We start from the raw sequence: 19347 nt of genomic DNA, 5'->3' as shown, positions 1-19347 counted from the left end.
CGAGGACTGGTATGTGTTCTCCTGACTTCCCCCTACTGAAGTCCACAATCAGTTCCTTGGTCTTGCTGACGTTAAGTGTGAGGTTGTTGTTGTGACAGCACTCAACCAGCCGATCGATCTCACTCCTGTATGCCTCCTCATCACCATTTGAGATCCTGCCAATAACATCAGCGAATTTATAGATGGCGTTTGAGCTGTGCCTAGCCACACAGTCATAAGTGTAGAGAGAATAAAGCAATAGGCTAAGCACGTATCCTTGAGGTGCGCCTGTGTTGATTGTCAATGAGGAGGAGATGTTATTACCGATCCGCACTGACTGTGGTCTCCCGATGAGGAAGTCGAGGATCCAGTTGCAGAAGGAGGTACAGAGGCCCAAGGTTTGAAGCTTGTTGATTAATACTGAGGGGATGATGGTGTTGAACGCTGAGCTGTAAGCTGTATATCCTATACTCCTATGTAAGATATAAGGGCATAGCATATATGCTGGTACACAACACTAAAGAGACTAAGGACCAAAAGCTGAGTACAGATCTGGCCACCACATTACAGGAAAGCTGTGATTGCACTGGAGAGGGTGCAGAGGAGATTTAGGCAGATGCTACTAGGTCTGGAAGATATTTGTCATGAGAAAAGATTGGATTAGCTGTGCTATTTTCTTTGGAACAGAAATGACCAAGGACATGCTTAGTTAAAATGTAGAAAATTATGAAGGATCTGGAGAGAGTAAATAGGAAGGACCAATTTCCCTTCACAGAGGAGTCAAAGTCCAGGAGGCATAGGCTTTAACTAATTGGTAGAAAGACTGCAGGGGAAATGAGGAAACATATTTTCATCCAGAGTGTGGTAGGGACATGGAACTGACTGCCTGGAAGGGTGTTAGATGAAGGAACCCTTATCAGATTTAAATAGTACTTGGATGTGTAGTTGAAGAGCCATGACTTGCAGAGTTATGGACTTGGTGCTGGAAGGTGGGATTGGTTTGCATAGCTTCTTTTCAATAGGCACAGATGTGATGGATTGAATGACCTCCTACTGCATTATAAATTTTCAATGAGACCATCTTATGGACTCAGGAATAAACACTTCTCAGATGTTCTGCTGTGTGGGCACATATAAAAAAAATCCAACACCTATTACAAAGATCTGAATGCCTTATCAGACTGCGGTACACAGGATGTTTTGTTTCTTTGCCAGGAAAGCGAGTATTATGAAAATACCTGCACAGGGATCCCATTCACTTGATCTACATTTTATCTGCAGATTATATGCCACTTTTAAAAGGACATTTTAAAGTATGTTCTCCCTTGTGCTTACTTTTTATTCCAGACCATGTGTAATCTGGATGGAAATGTTCACTTGATCCTGAAAGTGAATGTAGAGGAGATAAGTCTCACACGCTGTGCATGTGGGGGCAGGGACTGGCCTAGGACCTAACTATCACGGGCGGGTTCAGCATGCAACCAGCAGTGCCAGTGCATCTTACTGGCTCAACATCTGCTTACAACAGCAAGAAATTGGGCCTCCCTAATGGAAATTACAGGTCTCCCGCACCTCTTAAAGGGTAGGTCCACTGTGGCTACAGACAGAAAGGCCTGTGAAAGTGGTTACAGTTAAGCCTGTAAATTGGGCACTTAGGTTCTCCAGTGCTATTGTGATGACCTGGTCTTAGGCTGTGGAGGCAGGGATGGAACACAGGGCAGAATATCCCCAAGGCAATGGTCCCATTGCCAATGGAAAAATATTCAAATATACATCAAGCCAGGAAACTGGCTTCCAGAACAAAGTTTCAATGACTTCAACGGAATTGTCAAAGTAAGAATCCTTTCTCTAACCTCATTTACTCTCCACTCTCACCTCCACCATTTGCAGACTGTTTCCCTCCTTCTGCTCCCAAACTATCAATGCGGCCGCACCAACTCCTCTTTCTCTGTCTTGTACCCCCACTGCAACTCCTAACCCTCACTTCACACAACTCCTCCGCAAACTGTTGCATTCTGATCGCGTCCCTTTTTTTTGAAGCAGGAGATGGTTCACAGCTTCCAACAGGACACTATGCACAAAGTGCAGCAAGAAGTCATTAACGTGAAGCAAGAAGCCATGTGTGTGGGATATGCACAACACTTGGCAAAAAGATATACACACAAAGAGTCAGGAGGTGTGCACAACAGTTGCACATAAAATGGATCAAGGGCTTAAACATATTCAACCATTGATTTGTTCCCAGTGCCCTAATGCAGGTAACATCTTTCCCTGTTCCTTGTGGAAACAGAGTGACATCCACTGGGTATCACTGATACATGCCTGCAATTTATTGAGAAATGATTAAACTATCTAGCTCATACCCTGAAACACTCTATTACTAATGAATACATCAGATGTTGATCCTTAAGTGACATCGTATTGCTGTAATTCTCAAGCTTTAAAATGTAATTAAAGCTATGCACATCAAGATAAATGATAAAACAGTCAATTTAAACAAATGTGGAATGACATTATATTTAAATGCAAAATCTACAGCCAAATCTATTCCCAGTAAATACGGACAGCAGTTTTTGTACTTCTTCTCACAACATTGAAAAATCGGAATAGCCGTGCAGACTGCATGAGTGTGGTTGTTTAGTAGCGATAACTATTTTGTAATTGTACCATTATATTTTCTTCAATGTCTGAGAATTGCCCAGGAGTCCACTGTAGTGGACTTTTTCCTAATTAATTCAATTTCCCTTGGGAAACTGAATGGGAGTCAACTTCTTCAACCAACATAGTGAAGGTTCTCTCACAATGTTACATTTTCAATTCAATGGCTTGTGGTCTACTCGGTTATATTCATTATAGTTTTAAAGCAATAGTGTAACTAACTGTAAGGGTCAACCATAGTGAGTGGGTCTGTAACTACATATAAACTAGGCCAGGTAGGGAATGCTGATCTCTGCCTCAAAAAAGCATTATTCAACAATTTTCATTCACAGCTCCTCAGATAATGAAGTGGGTTATCCCCATCTCCAAATAGACCTGGAAAGCTTTCAGGCTTGGGGTAATAAACTGCAGGTAACATTTATGCCACAGAAGTGTTAGTCAATGTCCATCTCCACTGAGGGAACCCCTCATCACCTTATCCCAACATTCAAATGCAGTACTATCCTCTAATCCACTACCCTTAACATTCTAGGGGTCACCATGAACCTTGTAACATAACAGGACTAGCTTTAGGTCAGGGATTGTACTCGCTGGCGACTCCATCTTTCTCTTACAGACTCGGAGACCCACATTAAATCTGGAAAGTTCCCAGCAATGTTCTGTAAAGCCTGCTGCTTAACTGTAAGTGGTCCATCTAATTCAAACACATAGACACAGGGTCTCGACCTAAAATGTTGACCATCCCTCTGCCTCCACAGATGCTGCCTGACCTGCTGTGTTCCTCTAGCAGATTGTTTGTTGCTCTAGATTACAGCATCTGCAGTCTCTTGTGTCTTGATTGGTTTGTCCTTGATTTTCTTTTATTTTCTTTCAGAATGAAGGTGTCACTGGTTAGTCCAGCACTTGCCCATCCCAAACTGCATTGAAGGAGGTGGTGGTGAGATGACTTCTCGAGCCACTGCTATCCTTCTGGTGAAGGAATTCCCACTGTGCTATTTAGTAGAGAATTCCAGAATTTAGATCCAGGAACGATGAAAGAATGGTTACCTATTTCCAAGCCAGCATGTGTGTGGGACGCAGTAAGTCCTTGATACACAATCCATTTTCTGCTCTCCTATATATAACAGATAGGATGGCTGCAGGAGAATAGATTACATGCGGTACTGTTAGGAGATGAATTCAGTCAAACCTCTCAGCCATTTTTCCCTCTTTTCTTACCATCGTAAAGAAGTAGCCATGACCATGAAGTATGACCCTAAATTTCCCTTTATTTTAAAATTAATGAGACTTCTCACATACAGATCTTTACTGTTTACCTGCTAGATATGCAACTTCACACTGAAAAGCATTATATGCTAGACTGTCAATGGTATGGTCCATTCTTCCCAGCACCTAACACTGCAAGTAGCACTGAAGAGATCTGGGAAAAGCTTATGGAAAGTGTGCTGGTTACAAGACACACAAGGATACCTTATCAAGAAAGCAAACAGCAAGAAGTCAGCATCAACAGATGCCCTAGAGGAGACACCATGGTCTAAAATCATGGCCACTGGCCAGGAAGCTGTGCGACTAATGCAAGTGTGTAAAATGAGGAGTCGTTCACTGACGCTCCCCCACTGCTGCATGTGCCAGCAACTGGTTCAGCACAAGAATGCAGAAGGCCTGTGGTCAGTGCAAGAACAGGGGCACTCAGCAGAGGAAGAACAATGTGAACTGGGCTTAATGCTCAACTTTCCAGGATTTTTCCAGCATCAGCAGCTGAAAGAATGACAAATGATACCGGCAAAAGGCAGCTCCCAGAAAACATTAATATCATAATGCCAATAGAGTTAATTTTGTCAAAACTGCCAGAACATCACTAGGGACAGCTAAGTCTAACCTAGCCAGCTTTTTAACCCAACACCTGCAACAGGCTAAAAAAAGGAAATTTACCAGACCCGTAGAATCTGATTTTGTATTCTAGACTTCGATTGACCTTTGAACATGGTGGCAACTTCAACATTGCAATTGTAATAACCGAGTTAGGATGAAAGCTTATATCCTTTGCTTAACTGGTAAATGCAATAGCTAGTGTATAACAAAACCATACATATCAGCATCTGTGTGCATTGAATTAGGTGATCTCAGCAATGTAAACGTTAGACATTTCAGATGATCAAAACATCTGTGGACCACAGAAGAGAAATATAAAATTGTCTTGGGTTGTTATTCTGGTCAATATCCACAATCCTGTGGACACTGGCTGAGGGTAGGATCAAGACAGTGCAATTTGCCTCAAGTGGCTGAAGAGTGCTCACTGGACTAATACGAGAAGGATAACCATTTGGGTAAGGGGCTAGACTGAAGCTGCCACAATGGAACAATCAGGAATGAATCAATGCCTTCATGAGTGGAAGGAAGGAACTAGAGGAGGAGGATGAATTCTAAAAAAAGACTTTTCCCATTGTTAGACAGGAAGAGCTTCAAATACCAGCAATTATTTTATAATGTAATATGGAATAATTAGATGTCCTATATATGAGAAACCATAAAGGCCTTAATTGTGCCATACTTAGAAAAAGTGAAGTATTCAGTAGTGTAGTCGGTCTGAAATTGTTGATGAATATTTATGCCATTGCAAAATCACTTGCAAATTAATTGTAGAAAGGCTGTTGACAAAAATAGAAGATACCTGGAACTGATTAACAAGCAATAATTTCATGAACTGCCTGAGCCCCATTAGATGAATTGTCTGACCCCAAGATATAATAAGAGCTTGAAATCACACTTAAAAAGCAATAATGATTCTGCTTGAATCTGCATTGTGTCCCCTGCCACGTTAAAGCACATAATCTTGCTACACAGTGGCTGTGTCATGTAGAAGTTGGAAAAAAGAAATGGCGCAGTTAGGCTCATATAAAACTGCAGAGAAATAAAAGAGACCAATATGAATAAATACACCACAATCATTCTTACTTAAATAGTCCTGCAAAACCATGTCACAATAGTCAGTGATGAGGAGTTTGGAACACATACAAGAACAAGAAAATAGGAGCAGGAGCAAACAACCTAGCCCCTCAAGCCTTTCCTGGCATTCAATACAATCCTGCTGATCTGCTCCAGGGCTCAACTCCTCTTCTGTGCCAGTTCCCCATAACCCTGAATTCCTTGATCTTTCAAACATTTATCTTCCCCTGAAGGGCCTGTATTGTGCTGTATTGTTCTATGGTTCTTCCCCTTTAAATACCTCCAATGATCCAGCCTCCACAGAACTCTGGGGTACAGATTCCAGAGATTTACCACCCTCTGGAAGAAGAAATTCCTAAACATCTCAGTTTTAAATGATCACCCCCTTATCTTGTGCTATGTCTCCTTGTCTACTTTGTCATGCTCCCTTAAGATCTTATATGTTTCCATAAGATCACCCCTCATTCTTCTGAACTCCAAAGAATATAGATCCAACTTCTTCAGCTATTCATGATAGGACAATCCTTTCATCCCAGGAATTAGCATAGCGTATCTCTTTTGGATTGCCTCCAATGTTATATGTCCTTTTTTAAATAAGGGGAACAAACTGTGCACAGGCCTCACTTGAAGCACCATTTGAAGTCAGAATTAAGCAGGAAGTTTTAAGCAAGAGACGTAATTCACTCATGGACTGTAAGTGAATAACTGGAGAGCAGGGATGTCCTGAGGTTGGTGATGACAGGGAGATGCACTGTGGTTGGTGACAAAAGGAATAAAGAGCTTTGGCTAAATGTTTCATTCGATAGAACTCAAATTTGTACAACTGTAGCGGCTGCTACCGCGATGCGAAAATAAAGACGTGAGCTTGTGAACTGTTGAACAAGACTGATTTATTTTTGTGCCTTCCGCGGGCCTTTTAAGGAGCGCGGTTCTCGCCCTCCAAACTCGGAAATGATGTACACTCTCCGTCATCAACTTTTCGCGCGCGCGGGTTCTCCCCCATCGCTCGGGGAAGACGAAGGCCCAGCGCCATCTTGGGCCTCGCTGTTGCGACGACGTGCACCCTGACCGCCGAGCTGGTTCGCTTGCTCGGACGGTGAGTCACTACACAATCCCCTCCCCCCTCCCCCCCAAAGAACCGGCGACACAGTCCCCAAAGTTCACAGGCTGCGCTAGCCATTGCTTGGGTGGTCGGCCTCTGCATCATGGTGTCGGGACCTCGACCGGTTGTTGTAGGTCCAAGTGGGCCAGTTTGAGGCGGTCCGTCATGAAGACTTCTTCCTTGCCCCCAATGTCCAAAATAAAGGTGGACCCATTATTTCTGATGACCCGGAATGGCCCCTCGTTTGGTCGTTGTAACGGTGCCCGTGGTGTGCCCCTGTGAACAAAAATGAACTTACAGTCTTGGAGTTCCTTGGGCACACATGATGGGGACTGACCATGTCGCCGTGGGAATCGGTGCCAGGCTGCCGAGCCTCTTGCGCAGCCTTCCCAGGACCGCTGCAGGTTGTTCCTCTGGTCCCCTAAGGGCGGGTATGAACTCCCCTGGGACGACCAGGGGCGCACCATACACACGTTCAGCTGACAAAGCATGGAGATCCTCCTTGGGGGCAGTGCGTATGCCAAGCAGGACCCAAGGCAGTTCGTCGACCCAGTTAGGACCTGTGAGGCGGGCCATCAGGGCTGATTTCAGCTGGCAGTGGAAACGTTCTACCAACCCGTTTGACTGAGGGTGGTAGGCCGTGGTGGTGTGCAGCTGCGTTCCTAGCATGTTCGCTAATGCAGACCATAGGCTGGAGGTAACTTGAGCGCCTCTGTCCAAAGTGATGTGGGCCGGAACACCAAGACGCGAGACCCAAGTTGTGAGCAGCACCCGGACGCAGGAATCGGTCGTGATGTCTGAGAGGGGGGTTGCTTCCGGCCACCTCGTGAAGCAGTCCACCATGGTAAGGAGGTACCGCGCCCCTCTTGAAACAGGCAGGGGACCGACGAGGTCAACGTGAACGTGGTCGAACGTTCTACAGGTAGGCTCAAACTGCTGCGGTGGGACCTTGGTGTGTCGTTGGATTTTTGATGTCTGGCAGTGCGGAAAAGTCTTGGCCCACTCACTGACCTGCTTGCGCAGGCCGTGCCAAACGAACCTGCTGGCGACTAGTTGGACAGTCGATCTGATGGATGGGTGCACCAACCCGAGTACCGAGTTGAAAATGCATTTCCGCCAGACTACAGGGGACTATCAGGCGGGGCTGATCTGTTTGCGACGTCGCACAGAAGGGTCCGTTGATCGGGCCGACTACGAAATCTTGGAGCTGCAGGCCTGAAACTGCGGTTCTGTAGCTGGGCAGCTCGTCGTCGGTTTGCTGTGCGTCAGCCAGGGCCACGTAGTCTACACCCAGGGACAGGCTGTGGATGGTCGTTCTGGAAAGTGCGTCAGCAACGACATTGTCCTTTCCGGAGACATGTTGGCTATCTGTCGTGAACTCGGAAATGTAGGACAAATGTCGCTGCTGGCGGGCCGACCAGGGATCGGAGACCTTAAAGAAGGCTAAAGACAATGACTTGTGATCAGTGAAAGCGGTGAAAGGCCTGCCTTCTAAAAAGTACTGAAAATGGCTGATCGCCAGGTACAGCGCTAGTAGTTCTCGATCAAAGGCGCTGTATTTAAGTTCGGGTGGTCTAAGGTGCCAGCTGAAAAATGCCAAGGGTTGGCAACGGTCTTCGATTAGATGTTCTAGTACCCCGCCGACCGCAGTGCTGGATGCATCCACCGTGAGGGCGGTTGGGACATCTGTCCTAGGGTGTACCAGCATCACGGCGTCTGCTAGGGCTTGTTTGGCCTTAACAAAGGCAGCCGCGGCCTTGTCGTTCCAGGCAATGTCTTTGCCCTTGCCAGACATCAGCAAGAACAAAGGGCGCATGATACGGGCTGCTTCAGGGATGAAACGATGGTAAAAGTTAACCATGCCAACAAACTCCTGCAGGCCTTTGACCGTGTTGGGATGGGCAAAATGGTGGATTGCATCTACCTTGGCGGGTAGAGGTGCTGCTCCCTTGCTGGTGATTCTGTGGCCCAGGAAATCGATAGAGTCGAGTCCAAATTGGCACTTGGCTGGGTGATAGTGAGGCCGAAATCACTGAGGCGGGATGTACAGTTGGCGGAGGTGGGAAAGGTGTTCTTGGCGGTTACGGCTGGCGATCAGAATGTCATCTAAATAAATGAACACAAAGTCCAGGTCGTGGCCTACCGCGTCCATCAGCCGCTGGAAGGTCTGTGCAGTGTTCTTAAGGCCGAACGGCATCCGAAGGAATTCGAAGAGGCTGAACGGAGTGATGATCACAGTTTTGGGGACATCGTCAGGGTGGACCGGGATTTGGTGATATCCCCGGATGAGGTCCACCTTGGAGAAGATGTGGGACCCGTGTAGATTTGCCACAAAGTCCTGGATATGAGGGACGGGGTAGCGGTCTGGGGTGGTGGCGTCGTTTAGCCTGCGGTAGTTGCCACAGGGCCTCCACCCGCCGGTGGCTTTGGGGACCATGTGCAGGGGGGAGGCCCAGGGGCTGTCTGACCCGCAGACAATCCCGAGCTCCTCCATGTAGCGGAACTCTTCCTTAGCCAGGCGGAGCTTGTCGAGAGTCGTCGTGCTCGAGCATAAATGGGTGGCCCTGTTGTGGTGATGTGGTGCTGCACCCCATGCTTGGGCATCGAATTTGTGAACTGAGGTGCCAGGACCGATGGGAACTCAGCTAGGAGCTTAGTGAACTCATTGCCAGACAGGGAAATGGAGTCCAGGCGCTGGGCTGGTAGGCTGGCTTCTCCCAGAGAGTAAGTCTGGAAAGTTCTGGAGTGCACTAGCCGTTTCCCTCGTAGGTCAACTAACGGGTTGTGGGCCCGGAGGAAAGCGGCTCCCAGGAGTGGCTGGGCGATGGCAGCAAGGGTAAAGTTCCAGGTAAAACGGCTGTTGCCATATTGTAATTGAACTGTACGGGTACCGAAAGTTCGTATCGTTGTGCCGTTTGCTGCTTTGAGGGTGGGTCCCTGTTGCCTGCTGCGAGTGTTGCAGGTGGTCGGGGGCAAAACACTGAGCTCTGCTCCAGTATCGACGAGGAAGCGACGGCCGGACTGCTTGCCCCAAACAAATAGGAGGTTGTGTTGGTGGCCAGCCACCGTAGCCATCAGCAGCAGCTGGCCCTGGCATTTCCCTGAAACTTGCAGGGTGGGTGGCATCGACGGGCCTCCGCGCCCCACCTCTGATGGCAGAAACACAGCTGGTCGTCAGTGTCGTCATCTGTGTTTCTGGGGTGTGGTCGCTCGGCAGCTGGGACTGGTTTAGGTAGGCGTTGGGCACGTGGTCTGGCGATTTGGCTGACGAACCGCTCTCACGTTTGGCCTTCCAAAGGATATCTGCCCAGGCGGCTACCTCACGTGGGTTGCTGAAGTCGGCGTAGGCCAGCAACAGGTGAATGTCATCGGGCAGCTGCTCGAGGAAGGCCTGTTCGAACATCAGGCAGGGCTTGTGTCCCTCAGCCAAAGCCAGTATCTCGTTCATCAGGGCCGATGGAGATCTGTCCCCCAGGCCGTCGAGGTGAAGCAGGCGGGCGGCGCACTCACGATGGGAGAGGCCGAAGGTCCAAAGGAGAAGGGCCTTGAAGGCCGGGTACTTATCTTCCTCCAGAGGAGATTGGATGAAGTCTCCGACCTGGGCAGCTGTCTCCTGGTCCAGAGAGCTGACCACGTGGTAGTACCATGTGGAGTCGGAGGTGATCTGCCGCAGTTGAAACTGGGCTTCGGCCTGGTCGAACCACATGCAGGGCCGAAGCGTCCAAAAGGTGGGCAGTTTGAGTGCTACTGCATTGGCTGCAGCGCTGTCGGTCATTGTGTGGGTCCAAAATCCGTTTGGACCGTCGGGGTCACCAAAGTAGCAGCTGCTACCGCGATACGAAAATAAAGACGTGAGCCTGTGAACTGTTGAACAAGACTGATTTATTTTCACGCCTTCTGCAGGCCTTTTAAGGAGCGCGATTCCCGCCCTCCGAACTCAGAAATGACGTACACGCTACGTCATCAACTTTTCACACGCACGGGTTCTCCCCCGTCGCTCGGGGAAGACGAAGGCCCACCGTGGGCCTCACCGTTGCGACAACGTGCACCCCGACCACCGAGCCAGTTTGCTTGCTCGGACAGTGAGTCGCTACACAACTATGAAAACATACTCAATGTTTCATAGCCAATATTTGTAATATAAGGAAACATGGAAGGTATTACATGTACAACAATACCATAAAATAACAATGAGATAAAGGATCAGAGAATCTATTTTAGTGCCAAATTCCCGTGTCTCGCATTTATTTTAGTTCTGTTGAGTGGAGAATAAATATTAGACTGGATGACAAGAGGACTCCCCTGCACTCAGTTGAGTAGTGCAGGGGATCTGGCTGAGAAGGCAAACAGGATAGTTAATAAAAAAAAGGTAGCACTTATGACAATGTAGAATTCCCTCAGCCTTGAGTATACACTCAGATCTCTGGAGCAGGAACTGAATCCATAAGGGAAGGAGGATAATCCTGAACAAAATCATCTATCTGTTCACACAGTCTAAAGGATAAAAGTTAGCTTTAATAAATCCAAAAATTTCATAAGAAATATCACAAATGTCAACCTTTTTCCTTCCTCAATATCCTTTTTAATCATCTGTTCAAGTTTGTGTGACTCAGTATTAAAGTTCTCCGTCTAATGTTTCTGTGAAACAGCTTGGGATGTTTTGTTACATTGAAGGGATCATATAAATCCTAGTTGTTGTTGTAATAGTTAACTTACAAAAACAACTGCATCCTATTGGCATGGAGGCTCAAGCCAACTGGTACATCATCCTAAAGGAAACACTCATTTACCTCATTAATCCTTCATCTGAAAATATGTTACCTGTAACTATTCTTGAGGTTCATTTCTTTGGAAACAGGAATGTAGTAGTTGGAGATGATGGGCACAAAGAGCTGAGGTTTCAGTTCCAGTCGGGGTTTCCTCTGTCTGGCCATAACTACCCTAGAAAGTGACCTTGAGAAGAAGCCCACCTCGCGTCCCCTCTTCTGTCCACCTATCACTGCTCTGCTTTTCCCTCCTATATATTGGGCTTCCCCTTTTCCTATCTTCAGTCCTAAAGAAGGGTCCTTTTTCTTTTTCAATCTTTTTATTAGTTTTCAAATTAATACAGATTGATATATAGCATCAATGTTTATCAATGTAATACAAAGAGATCAGGATAACAATCATGGCATAGATAATCATAAAGAACAATAAAATACAGAAAAATCTGTAGATCTAATGATCTCTTAGTAAATGAATATAATATGAAAGAAAGGAAAGGAAAAGATTTATTATATAAATTAAAAAAGAAAAAAAAACAAATCAATAAGAAAAATGATAAACAATATAAACTAAACTAAACAGAAAAATTGCAAAAACAAACAAACAAAAAAAAGAAAAAAAACTGGGCTAAAACTTCTCAGTAGAAACAGAGCAATATTATGTCGTCAGCTCCATTCCTCTAAGTTAGAAAGTTATTGAAAGGGGATCTACATCATGTGAAGATTTTCCCATTCATTCTTAATTTTGTCCAATGATTCTGGACATATTTTCATAATTAAATCATAGATTATTGCTATCAAGCCCTTCTGATAAGGATTAAGACCTAAAATTTTTTCCATGGTTTCAATTTTGTAAGGTGTCGGAAAAGAGGGTATAGTAGCTTTTGAAAAATTTCTAATCTGCAAATATCGAAAAAAGTGTGATCTAGGCAAATTGTATTTGTTAGACAATTGTTCAAAAGATGAAAAACAGTTATCAATGAATAGATCGCAAAAACATACTATTCCCTCTAAAGAAGGGTCCTGACCCGAAACATTGACCGCCTGCTTTTCTCCACGGATGCTGCCTGGCCTGCTGAGTTCCTCCAGCATCATCGTGGTTTTCACTGAGAAAGAAGTGGTCCCTCTCACCAAGAATCCATCAAACAGCAGCTCATAAAGAAAGAACACGCACAAATAATCCTGCGACATTATGGGAATTCTCCATCTCTCTCCCATCCCTCTCCCTGTTTCTGATCACAAGTGCCTGCAGATATAACCAGTTTCCTTCAACCTTACTCCAAGAACGAATTTATGCTGTATTTGCACAGCTACCTAGTAAGTTACGAGGACAGAAAAAGGAGTGAAATCAGCATTTGGTGATGATGAATGAACCACATGCAGTGAATGTGTTTGAATTATGATAAACAGCCTTATTACTCTGTGTCAATTAACTGTTATTGTAAACAGCACCCCCGAAAGTATCCAGAGTCCACCTTGCGATATTACAATCCCCAGGAACCACCATTAATTAACTTTTTGAAATAAAAGAAAAATTTAGAAAACAGTAAACCTATCATCAGATTAGTCGAATTAAAGGAGTTTGCACAGAGGTTTATTCCCGCCCACCCCCAAATTGTTAAATGACTGCGAGGTTGTTTCATAAACCCGGTGAAAAGGGTTTAGTTATAAAGCAGCCTCTTTACACAGCCTGGCACGCACTGTTTTTCATTCTCCGACTTTCTAACAACTTCTCTTTACAGGTTTATGGAGAGAACAGTTGGAAGCATTTCCACGATCCTCTGACGAGAAGAGGATACATGGCATTAGTTTTCCTCGCTGCTGTTGCCAAACAAATTATAAAACAAAAAACATCCGACGTTAACTCACCATGTCCCAACAACAAATATCCCCGGGACTATCCCAGTTCACCCAGGCGCGCTGTCAATCAGCGGCTTAGCCCAAAGGTCATGCACTCAAACCAGTGGAGCATTGTTGTTTGTTGCAGTGTGTAAATAACAAGACATTTTTGTTGTAGAAAGGACCACCAGTTGCTTTATTTATCCGTATGTTTCAACGTTAGTGGATTATATTAGCCAACAATAAAAATATCGATTTTACTCCAATATTCGTACGTTGTTTTCGCGTTTGCTGTCAGACTTTCTCTACTGATTTTGTTTTCAGTTCCGGGATAATCTAAGATTTATTTTTTTCTTTTTTTTTACCGCCTTGACATGTTCCGGGTCATTGAATTTGGAAAGATTCCGACAGGCTAGCTATGTCCAAACAGTCTCGGTTCTTGTGACTGTGTGTGGTGGGGTTGCATTGACAATGCAAATTAAATATGCATGTAGTATAAGGCAGAAGTTCACAATCGTCGTCTTTTTACGTACTCCCCTTCCCGATTTACCAGCTACCTGCGAACCGCGAACCGTGTATGTCTTATATTTAACCCATTAAATGCCTTTCTTTAAAACATTGTTAACTAATGTTTAAACCTGCCCCAGTTCTTTATGTGTATCGCCCGTGGAGACAGTATATCTCTTCAGCTTTCTAATAGATTTCCAATTCAAAATAAGTACACTTCTGATACATTGGCATGTAGCTTTTTCTTTGCCATTTCCTATAGTTGCAAACATAGCCGAGGAAGTGAGTTGAGTACAGGAATGCATGCAGCTGGGTGGAGGGAGAGGATCACATGGGGAAGAATTAGGAGATTGGCAGAGTTTGGGAAGATGGTTGAGTGGGTGTCAAGCAGAGGACAAGAGGGCTCAGTGTGATAATGTGGGTGTTTCTTGAGCAAATGATGGGGTGATAGGTGAGGTTGCTGAGGGCGTTGACAGCATGGGAGGGTGGGCAGTAGTCCTTAACAATCAACATGCCCCTACTATAACATAATGGAAACTAAAATCTGCAATTCCACAATTTCTCCCGTGTATCCCCCAAGCTGTGGCCCTTGTGTACTCCTCTGGAGTAAGCAGCCCATGTGAACACCCCAGTGCAAAAAGACAAGCATCGGGAAGGCGGACCGACCAAACAGAAGAAATTGTTGGACCTACTCCCAGCAGGGAAGAGATCGTTGATCAGTGTAACCACACAAACTGGGATCTCAAGGTTTCAAATTAATCTAATGGATTTAGTATTTCAGAATCTTGGAAAATTTATGAAGAAAATGTGGCTTTCTGTGGAACATCAGGGAACAAAGTGGCTTCAGCGATCCAGACTAAGGGGCTTTTACCAGCAACGTGTGTGGCTCGCAGAGAGCTGGGTTGACCTATACTCCCATCTGGTCACAGTCTGCCATGAGATAGGAGCAGCATTTTATTGAGATTTTAGTTAGATGGATTAATGTTGACCTCTTGTGGCTCTGTTCCCAGGAAGTGAAGGGTTTAGTGGTTTTATACAGAGCTGTCAATTTACAGACTGCAATTAAGCTAAATAGTGTGAGGTTTATTATAGGATATTTCAGGAGCATTACTGTTGATACAGGCTCAGATTCCATAGCGGTGTTCATAAATCCGCAGACGCCGATCAATTTGGCGGGGATTTTATTATATTGTCAGAAGTTGGTGAGGAATAGGGGGGAGAGGATGGAGAGGGAGGCACTTGGGAACATTAGCTAGTGGTGAGTTAGGAATGTGGCTGCAGATACACGGACACTGAAGGTTGGTGGATTTAATGGAGAATTCAGATGTTCGCATGAGTGTGGAATTATTGGAGTCAGATTTTCGTAAAACGGAAGGGAACTTTGGGAAAAGCGGATGTTTAGGAGGGGGATCCTGAGACGTTTTTCAGCAGCAGGATAGGTAATTCCAGAAGATGGGAATATTGGATATGAGAAGTCATGAGGCATAGGGGAGCTGGGAGTAGCATCCCAGTGGGATCTGGGGTCTAAGCTCACTGGGGAAGAGTGGGCATAGGTGGATGCTCAAGGCAGTATCAGGGTGTCAAGGAGTAGAAGACAGGGCACTTTCTGGTCACTGTAATAACGAAAGATCAAATAGATTGTCACCTAGGTACAGTTTGTTATAGGGCTTCTGTGAAAATTGAGGGTTTACTGGGATCACTTTTGTTTGATTACACTTCATGAAAGCACCCTTGAGGAGTTTGCGCACTAATGATGTTATGTAAATGCAGATTGAAACTGATACATTACAGGCTGTATTTTAGATAATGTATAAATACATCAATTTAAAAAAGGAACTGAATGGCTACAGCTCCACCTTCAATACTATAATTCCAAGCAAACGCATCTCCAAACTCCTCAACCTGGGACTCAACACCTTCCTTTGCAGCTGGATCTTTGACTTCCTGACCAACAGACCGCGATCAGTAAGGATAGGCAGCAACGTATCCGCCATGGTTATCCTCAATAATGGTGCCCCACAAGGCTGCATCCTCAGGCCCCTACTCCACGCCAAGGAAGATATTTCTTCAATTCCTGCATGATGACTTTTACGCATTATTCATATTTTAAACTCATGTCTTATATAAAATAAAGCAACAATGTTTAAGCTACTTTGACTATGGTCTACACCTGAAATATTCTCTCCTCCCTGAACTGCTGAGCACGTCCAGCATTTTCAGATCAAATCAAATTTCCAGAATCTGCATTTTTTTTCATTCCCCTTTTGCTACTGATTTCAGGACTACCAGAGACATCTCACAAACTGCAGCCAAAGGGCCGATATAATGAAGCTCATTTGTTGGTAAAGGTTGCCACCTGCTGGAGAAAGAACTGCTTTTAAAACTGGAGAACAAAGTTTGTGTGACTGACATCTCTACAGTTTTTTTGAAAGCTTACTAAGTTTTGAACAAAGTTAAAATCAATTCTTGCCACAGATTTCACAAATACGTGAGTTTAAGAAGTACCTTTTAGCTGAGAAAATCAATTGCAATGCGAATTACACCACACAATGACATGGTATTGATTTATGCACCAGATTCAGACATAGCAAAGTCACTTGAAGCCCAGTTGACTTTGCAAAGTCCTCATAAACACCTAGGCACTGATGTCTAAATTGGGAGAGCTATCCCACAGACTTATTTAGTTGTACTCACAGAATCAGTCTCCTCTGCCACTGTCCATGTCCTGTCCCACTGTAGGATAGATGCACCAGAGTTGGTGGCAACGTGGTGTAGAGGCAGGGGGATGGCCTTGGGAATCCACAACATCGACCCCAGATGCATAAAGGCCAAACACAGGCAAGGAAACTCTCCTGATTACTGCCTACCATCCTCCCTCAGCTGATGAATCAATGCTCTGCCATACCAAACAACATTTGGAAGAAGCACAGAAAGCTGCTAAGGCACAGAATTTACTCTGTTTGGAGGATTCCACTGTCCATTACAAAGATTAACTTGGTTACATTATCACTGAGCAACCTGGCTGAGTCCTGAGGGAAAAAGCTGCCAGACCTAGAAAATATGAAATATTAAGACAGGTCCAGGATTGTAAAAGGATATGTACTAACACAGGATATGTAAATCATGACTGCCACTATTGTTAAGAAGGGTGAGAGGGGACTTGACTGCAACATAAGATACTGAGGGGTCTTAACAGGATGGATGTGCAGAAAATGTTTCCTCTTGTGGGAGAATTTAGAAGTTAGAGTCACTGTTTACAAATACAAGGCTATCTATTTGAAACAAGGATGAGGCAAAACTTTTTCTCCCAGAAGTTTGTGGGTCTTTGGAACTCTCTTCCTCAAAGGTAGTGGAAGCAGAGTCTCTGAATACTTTTAAGGCAGAGGTAGATAGATTCTTGGTATTGGTATTGGTTTATTATTATCACTTGTACCAAGGTACAGTGAAAAGCTTGTCTTACAAACTGATCGTACAGGTCAATTCATTACACAGTGCAGTTACATTGAGTTAGTACAGAGTCCATTGATGTAGTACAGGTAAAAAGAATGACAGTACAGAGTAAAGTGTCACAGCTACAGACAAAGTGCAGTGCATTAAGGTGCAAGGTCACAACAAGGTAGATCGTGAGGTCATAGTCTATCTCATTGTATAAGGGAACCGTTCAATGGTCTTATCACAGTGGGGTAGAAGCTGTCCTTAAGTCTGGTGGTACATGCCTTCAGGCTCCTGTATCTTCTACCCGATGGAAGAGGAGAGGAGAGAAGAGAGAATGTCCCGGGTGGGTGGGGTCTTTGATTATTCTGACTGCTTCACCAAGACAGCGAGAGGTAAAGACAGAGTCCAAGGAGGGGAGGCTGGTGTCCGTGATGCACTGGGCTGTGTCCACAACTCTCTGCAGTTTCTTGCGGTCCTGGGCAGAGCAGTTGCTGTGCCAAGCTGTGATACATCCAGATAGGATGCTTTCTATGGTGCATCAGTAAAAGTTGGTGAGAGTCAAAGGGGACAAACCAAATTTCTTTAGCCTCCTGAGGAAGTAGAGGCGCTGGTGAGCTTTCTTGGCCATGGCTTCTACGTGATTTGACCAGGACAGGCTGTTGGTGATGTTCACTCCCAGGAACTTGATGCTCTCAACCCTCTTGACCTCAGGACCATTGATGTAGACAGGTGCATGTACACTGCCCCCTTTCCTGAAGTCAATGACCAGCTCTTTCGTTTTGTTGACATTGAGGGAAAGGTTGTTGTCATGACACCATTCCACTAAGCTCTCTATCTCCTTCCTGTACTCCGACTCATCGCTGTTTGAGATACGGCCTACAACAGTGGTATCATCTGCAAACTTGTCGATGGAGTTAGAGCAGAATCTGGCCACACAGTCATGAGTGTATAGGGAGTAGAGTAGAGGACTGAGAACACAGCTTTGTGGGGCACCAGTGTTGATAAGCAAGGGGGAGAAAGGTTACCTGGGGTTGGCAGGAATGTGGAGTTGAAGTTACAGTCAGATCAATCCTGGCCTTTTAAAATGGGGAACTAGGCTCAAGAGGCCAAGTGGCCTACTCCTGCTCCTAATTCTTAAGTTTCCTGGGCAGTTTTACACTATCAGGCACTGGAGTAACTCAGCTTACCCCTGGACTCTTATTTAAGGGATTTAATGAATGTTTTCTATTCTTCTGGTGTGCAGGCCAATCCTGAATGATGTTCGGTGCACCTCCAGGATGAGGGAGATACACAAACGTCATCCCCAAACCCACCCCAACACCATCATTGGGGATGTGGTGCCCACCACATGGCTTTGGAATATACTCAGTCCTTGCTATCTGCCGATTTGCTCTCCATGGATTTGCATCCTTGAGATGTTGGCCAAAGACCCATTTCACTTTTTTTTTCCAGAGGCTTTGAGATGCACCAAAAAGATTTGAAATGAAATATGAAATGCAAGAATGTACTCAGATGTATTCCTCTGCAAGTGGGTGTGTTCCTACAATGGAGACTGCAAAGGGCTAAGTTTAGTATTTTAAAGTGTTAATTCACCATTAAAAATGCCAGAAGATACATCAACGAGTGTCTACCAAAGTTCTGAAACACCAAAAAGAAAAAAGCATGATTCCACTAGTGCACAAATGGAAGTCCTAGATAAATTAGACAGTGGCTTAAATGGAGTCACAGTTCAGAGGCTATGTGGGGTGAATAAGAACCATTTGTTCAATCGTGTTTACAGCAAAAGAATTTTGTGCAAGAATAGCCCTTAGTGATCTGAAAAGTAAAAAAAAATGGCACTGCCTTTGAGAGACAAAGCTATGGTGAAAATGGAAAGAGCTGTAAGCCTGTGGATAGAAGACATGCATCACAAAATGCTCCTGTTGACCTCGCCGTTGTGACTTTGAATGAGTCACACAAAGACTAGAGCTGTAGATGTAAAATGTCTTTATTCAGCATGACAAGCATACATTCTGGAAGAAGCTCTCTTGGTTGAATTTCAAAAGCATCTCAGTGAACTCAGAAATCATAAGTTTTATACTCTTTAAGCAAAAAGATAATAGCAGGCTATTAAATAGT

At 44.9% G+C, this 19347-nt stretch overlaps 1 protein-coding gene across 4 annotated transcripts in view; it reads right to left on the bottom strand.

Moving 5' to 3' along the window:
- Positions 1-13401, bottom strand: part of LOC127568526 (bifunctional protein GlmU-like) — a 72427-nt gene extending 59026 nt beyond the window's left edge. Inside the window, exon 1 of one of the 4 annotated variants that reach the window (XR_007956017.1) lies at positions 13318-13352. Coding sequence is in view for 1 of the 4 variants with exons in the window: in XM_052012386.1 (XP_051868346.1) it covers positions 13318-13320 (3 nt within the window). In the remaining 3 variants the exon portion in view is untranslated. Of the gene's footprint in view, positions 1-13317 lie in introns of all 4 variants that reach the window. The other 3 variants (XR_007956018.1, XM_052012386.1, XM_052012385.1) reach the window with 3 other exon arrangements.
- Positions 13402-19347: the final 5946 nt, after the last annotated feature.

Source organism: Pristis pectinata, chromosome 3, assembly GCF_009764475.1.
Source record: "Pristis pectinata isolate sPriPec2 chromosome 3, sPriPec2.1.pri, whole genome shotgun sequence".
NCBI classification, from domain to species: Eukaryota; Metazoa; Chordata; class Chondrichthyes; order Rhinopristiformes; family Pristidae; genus Pristis; species Pristis pectinata.
The sequence above is the reverse complement of the archived record's forward strand: the minus strand, read 5'-3'. Positions and strand labels throughout refer to the sequence as shown.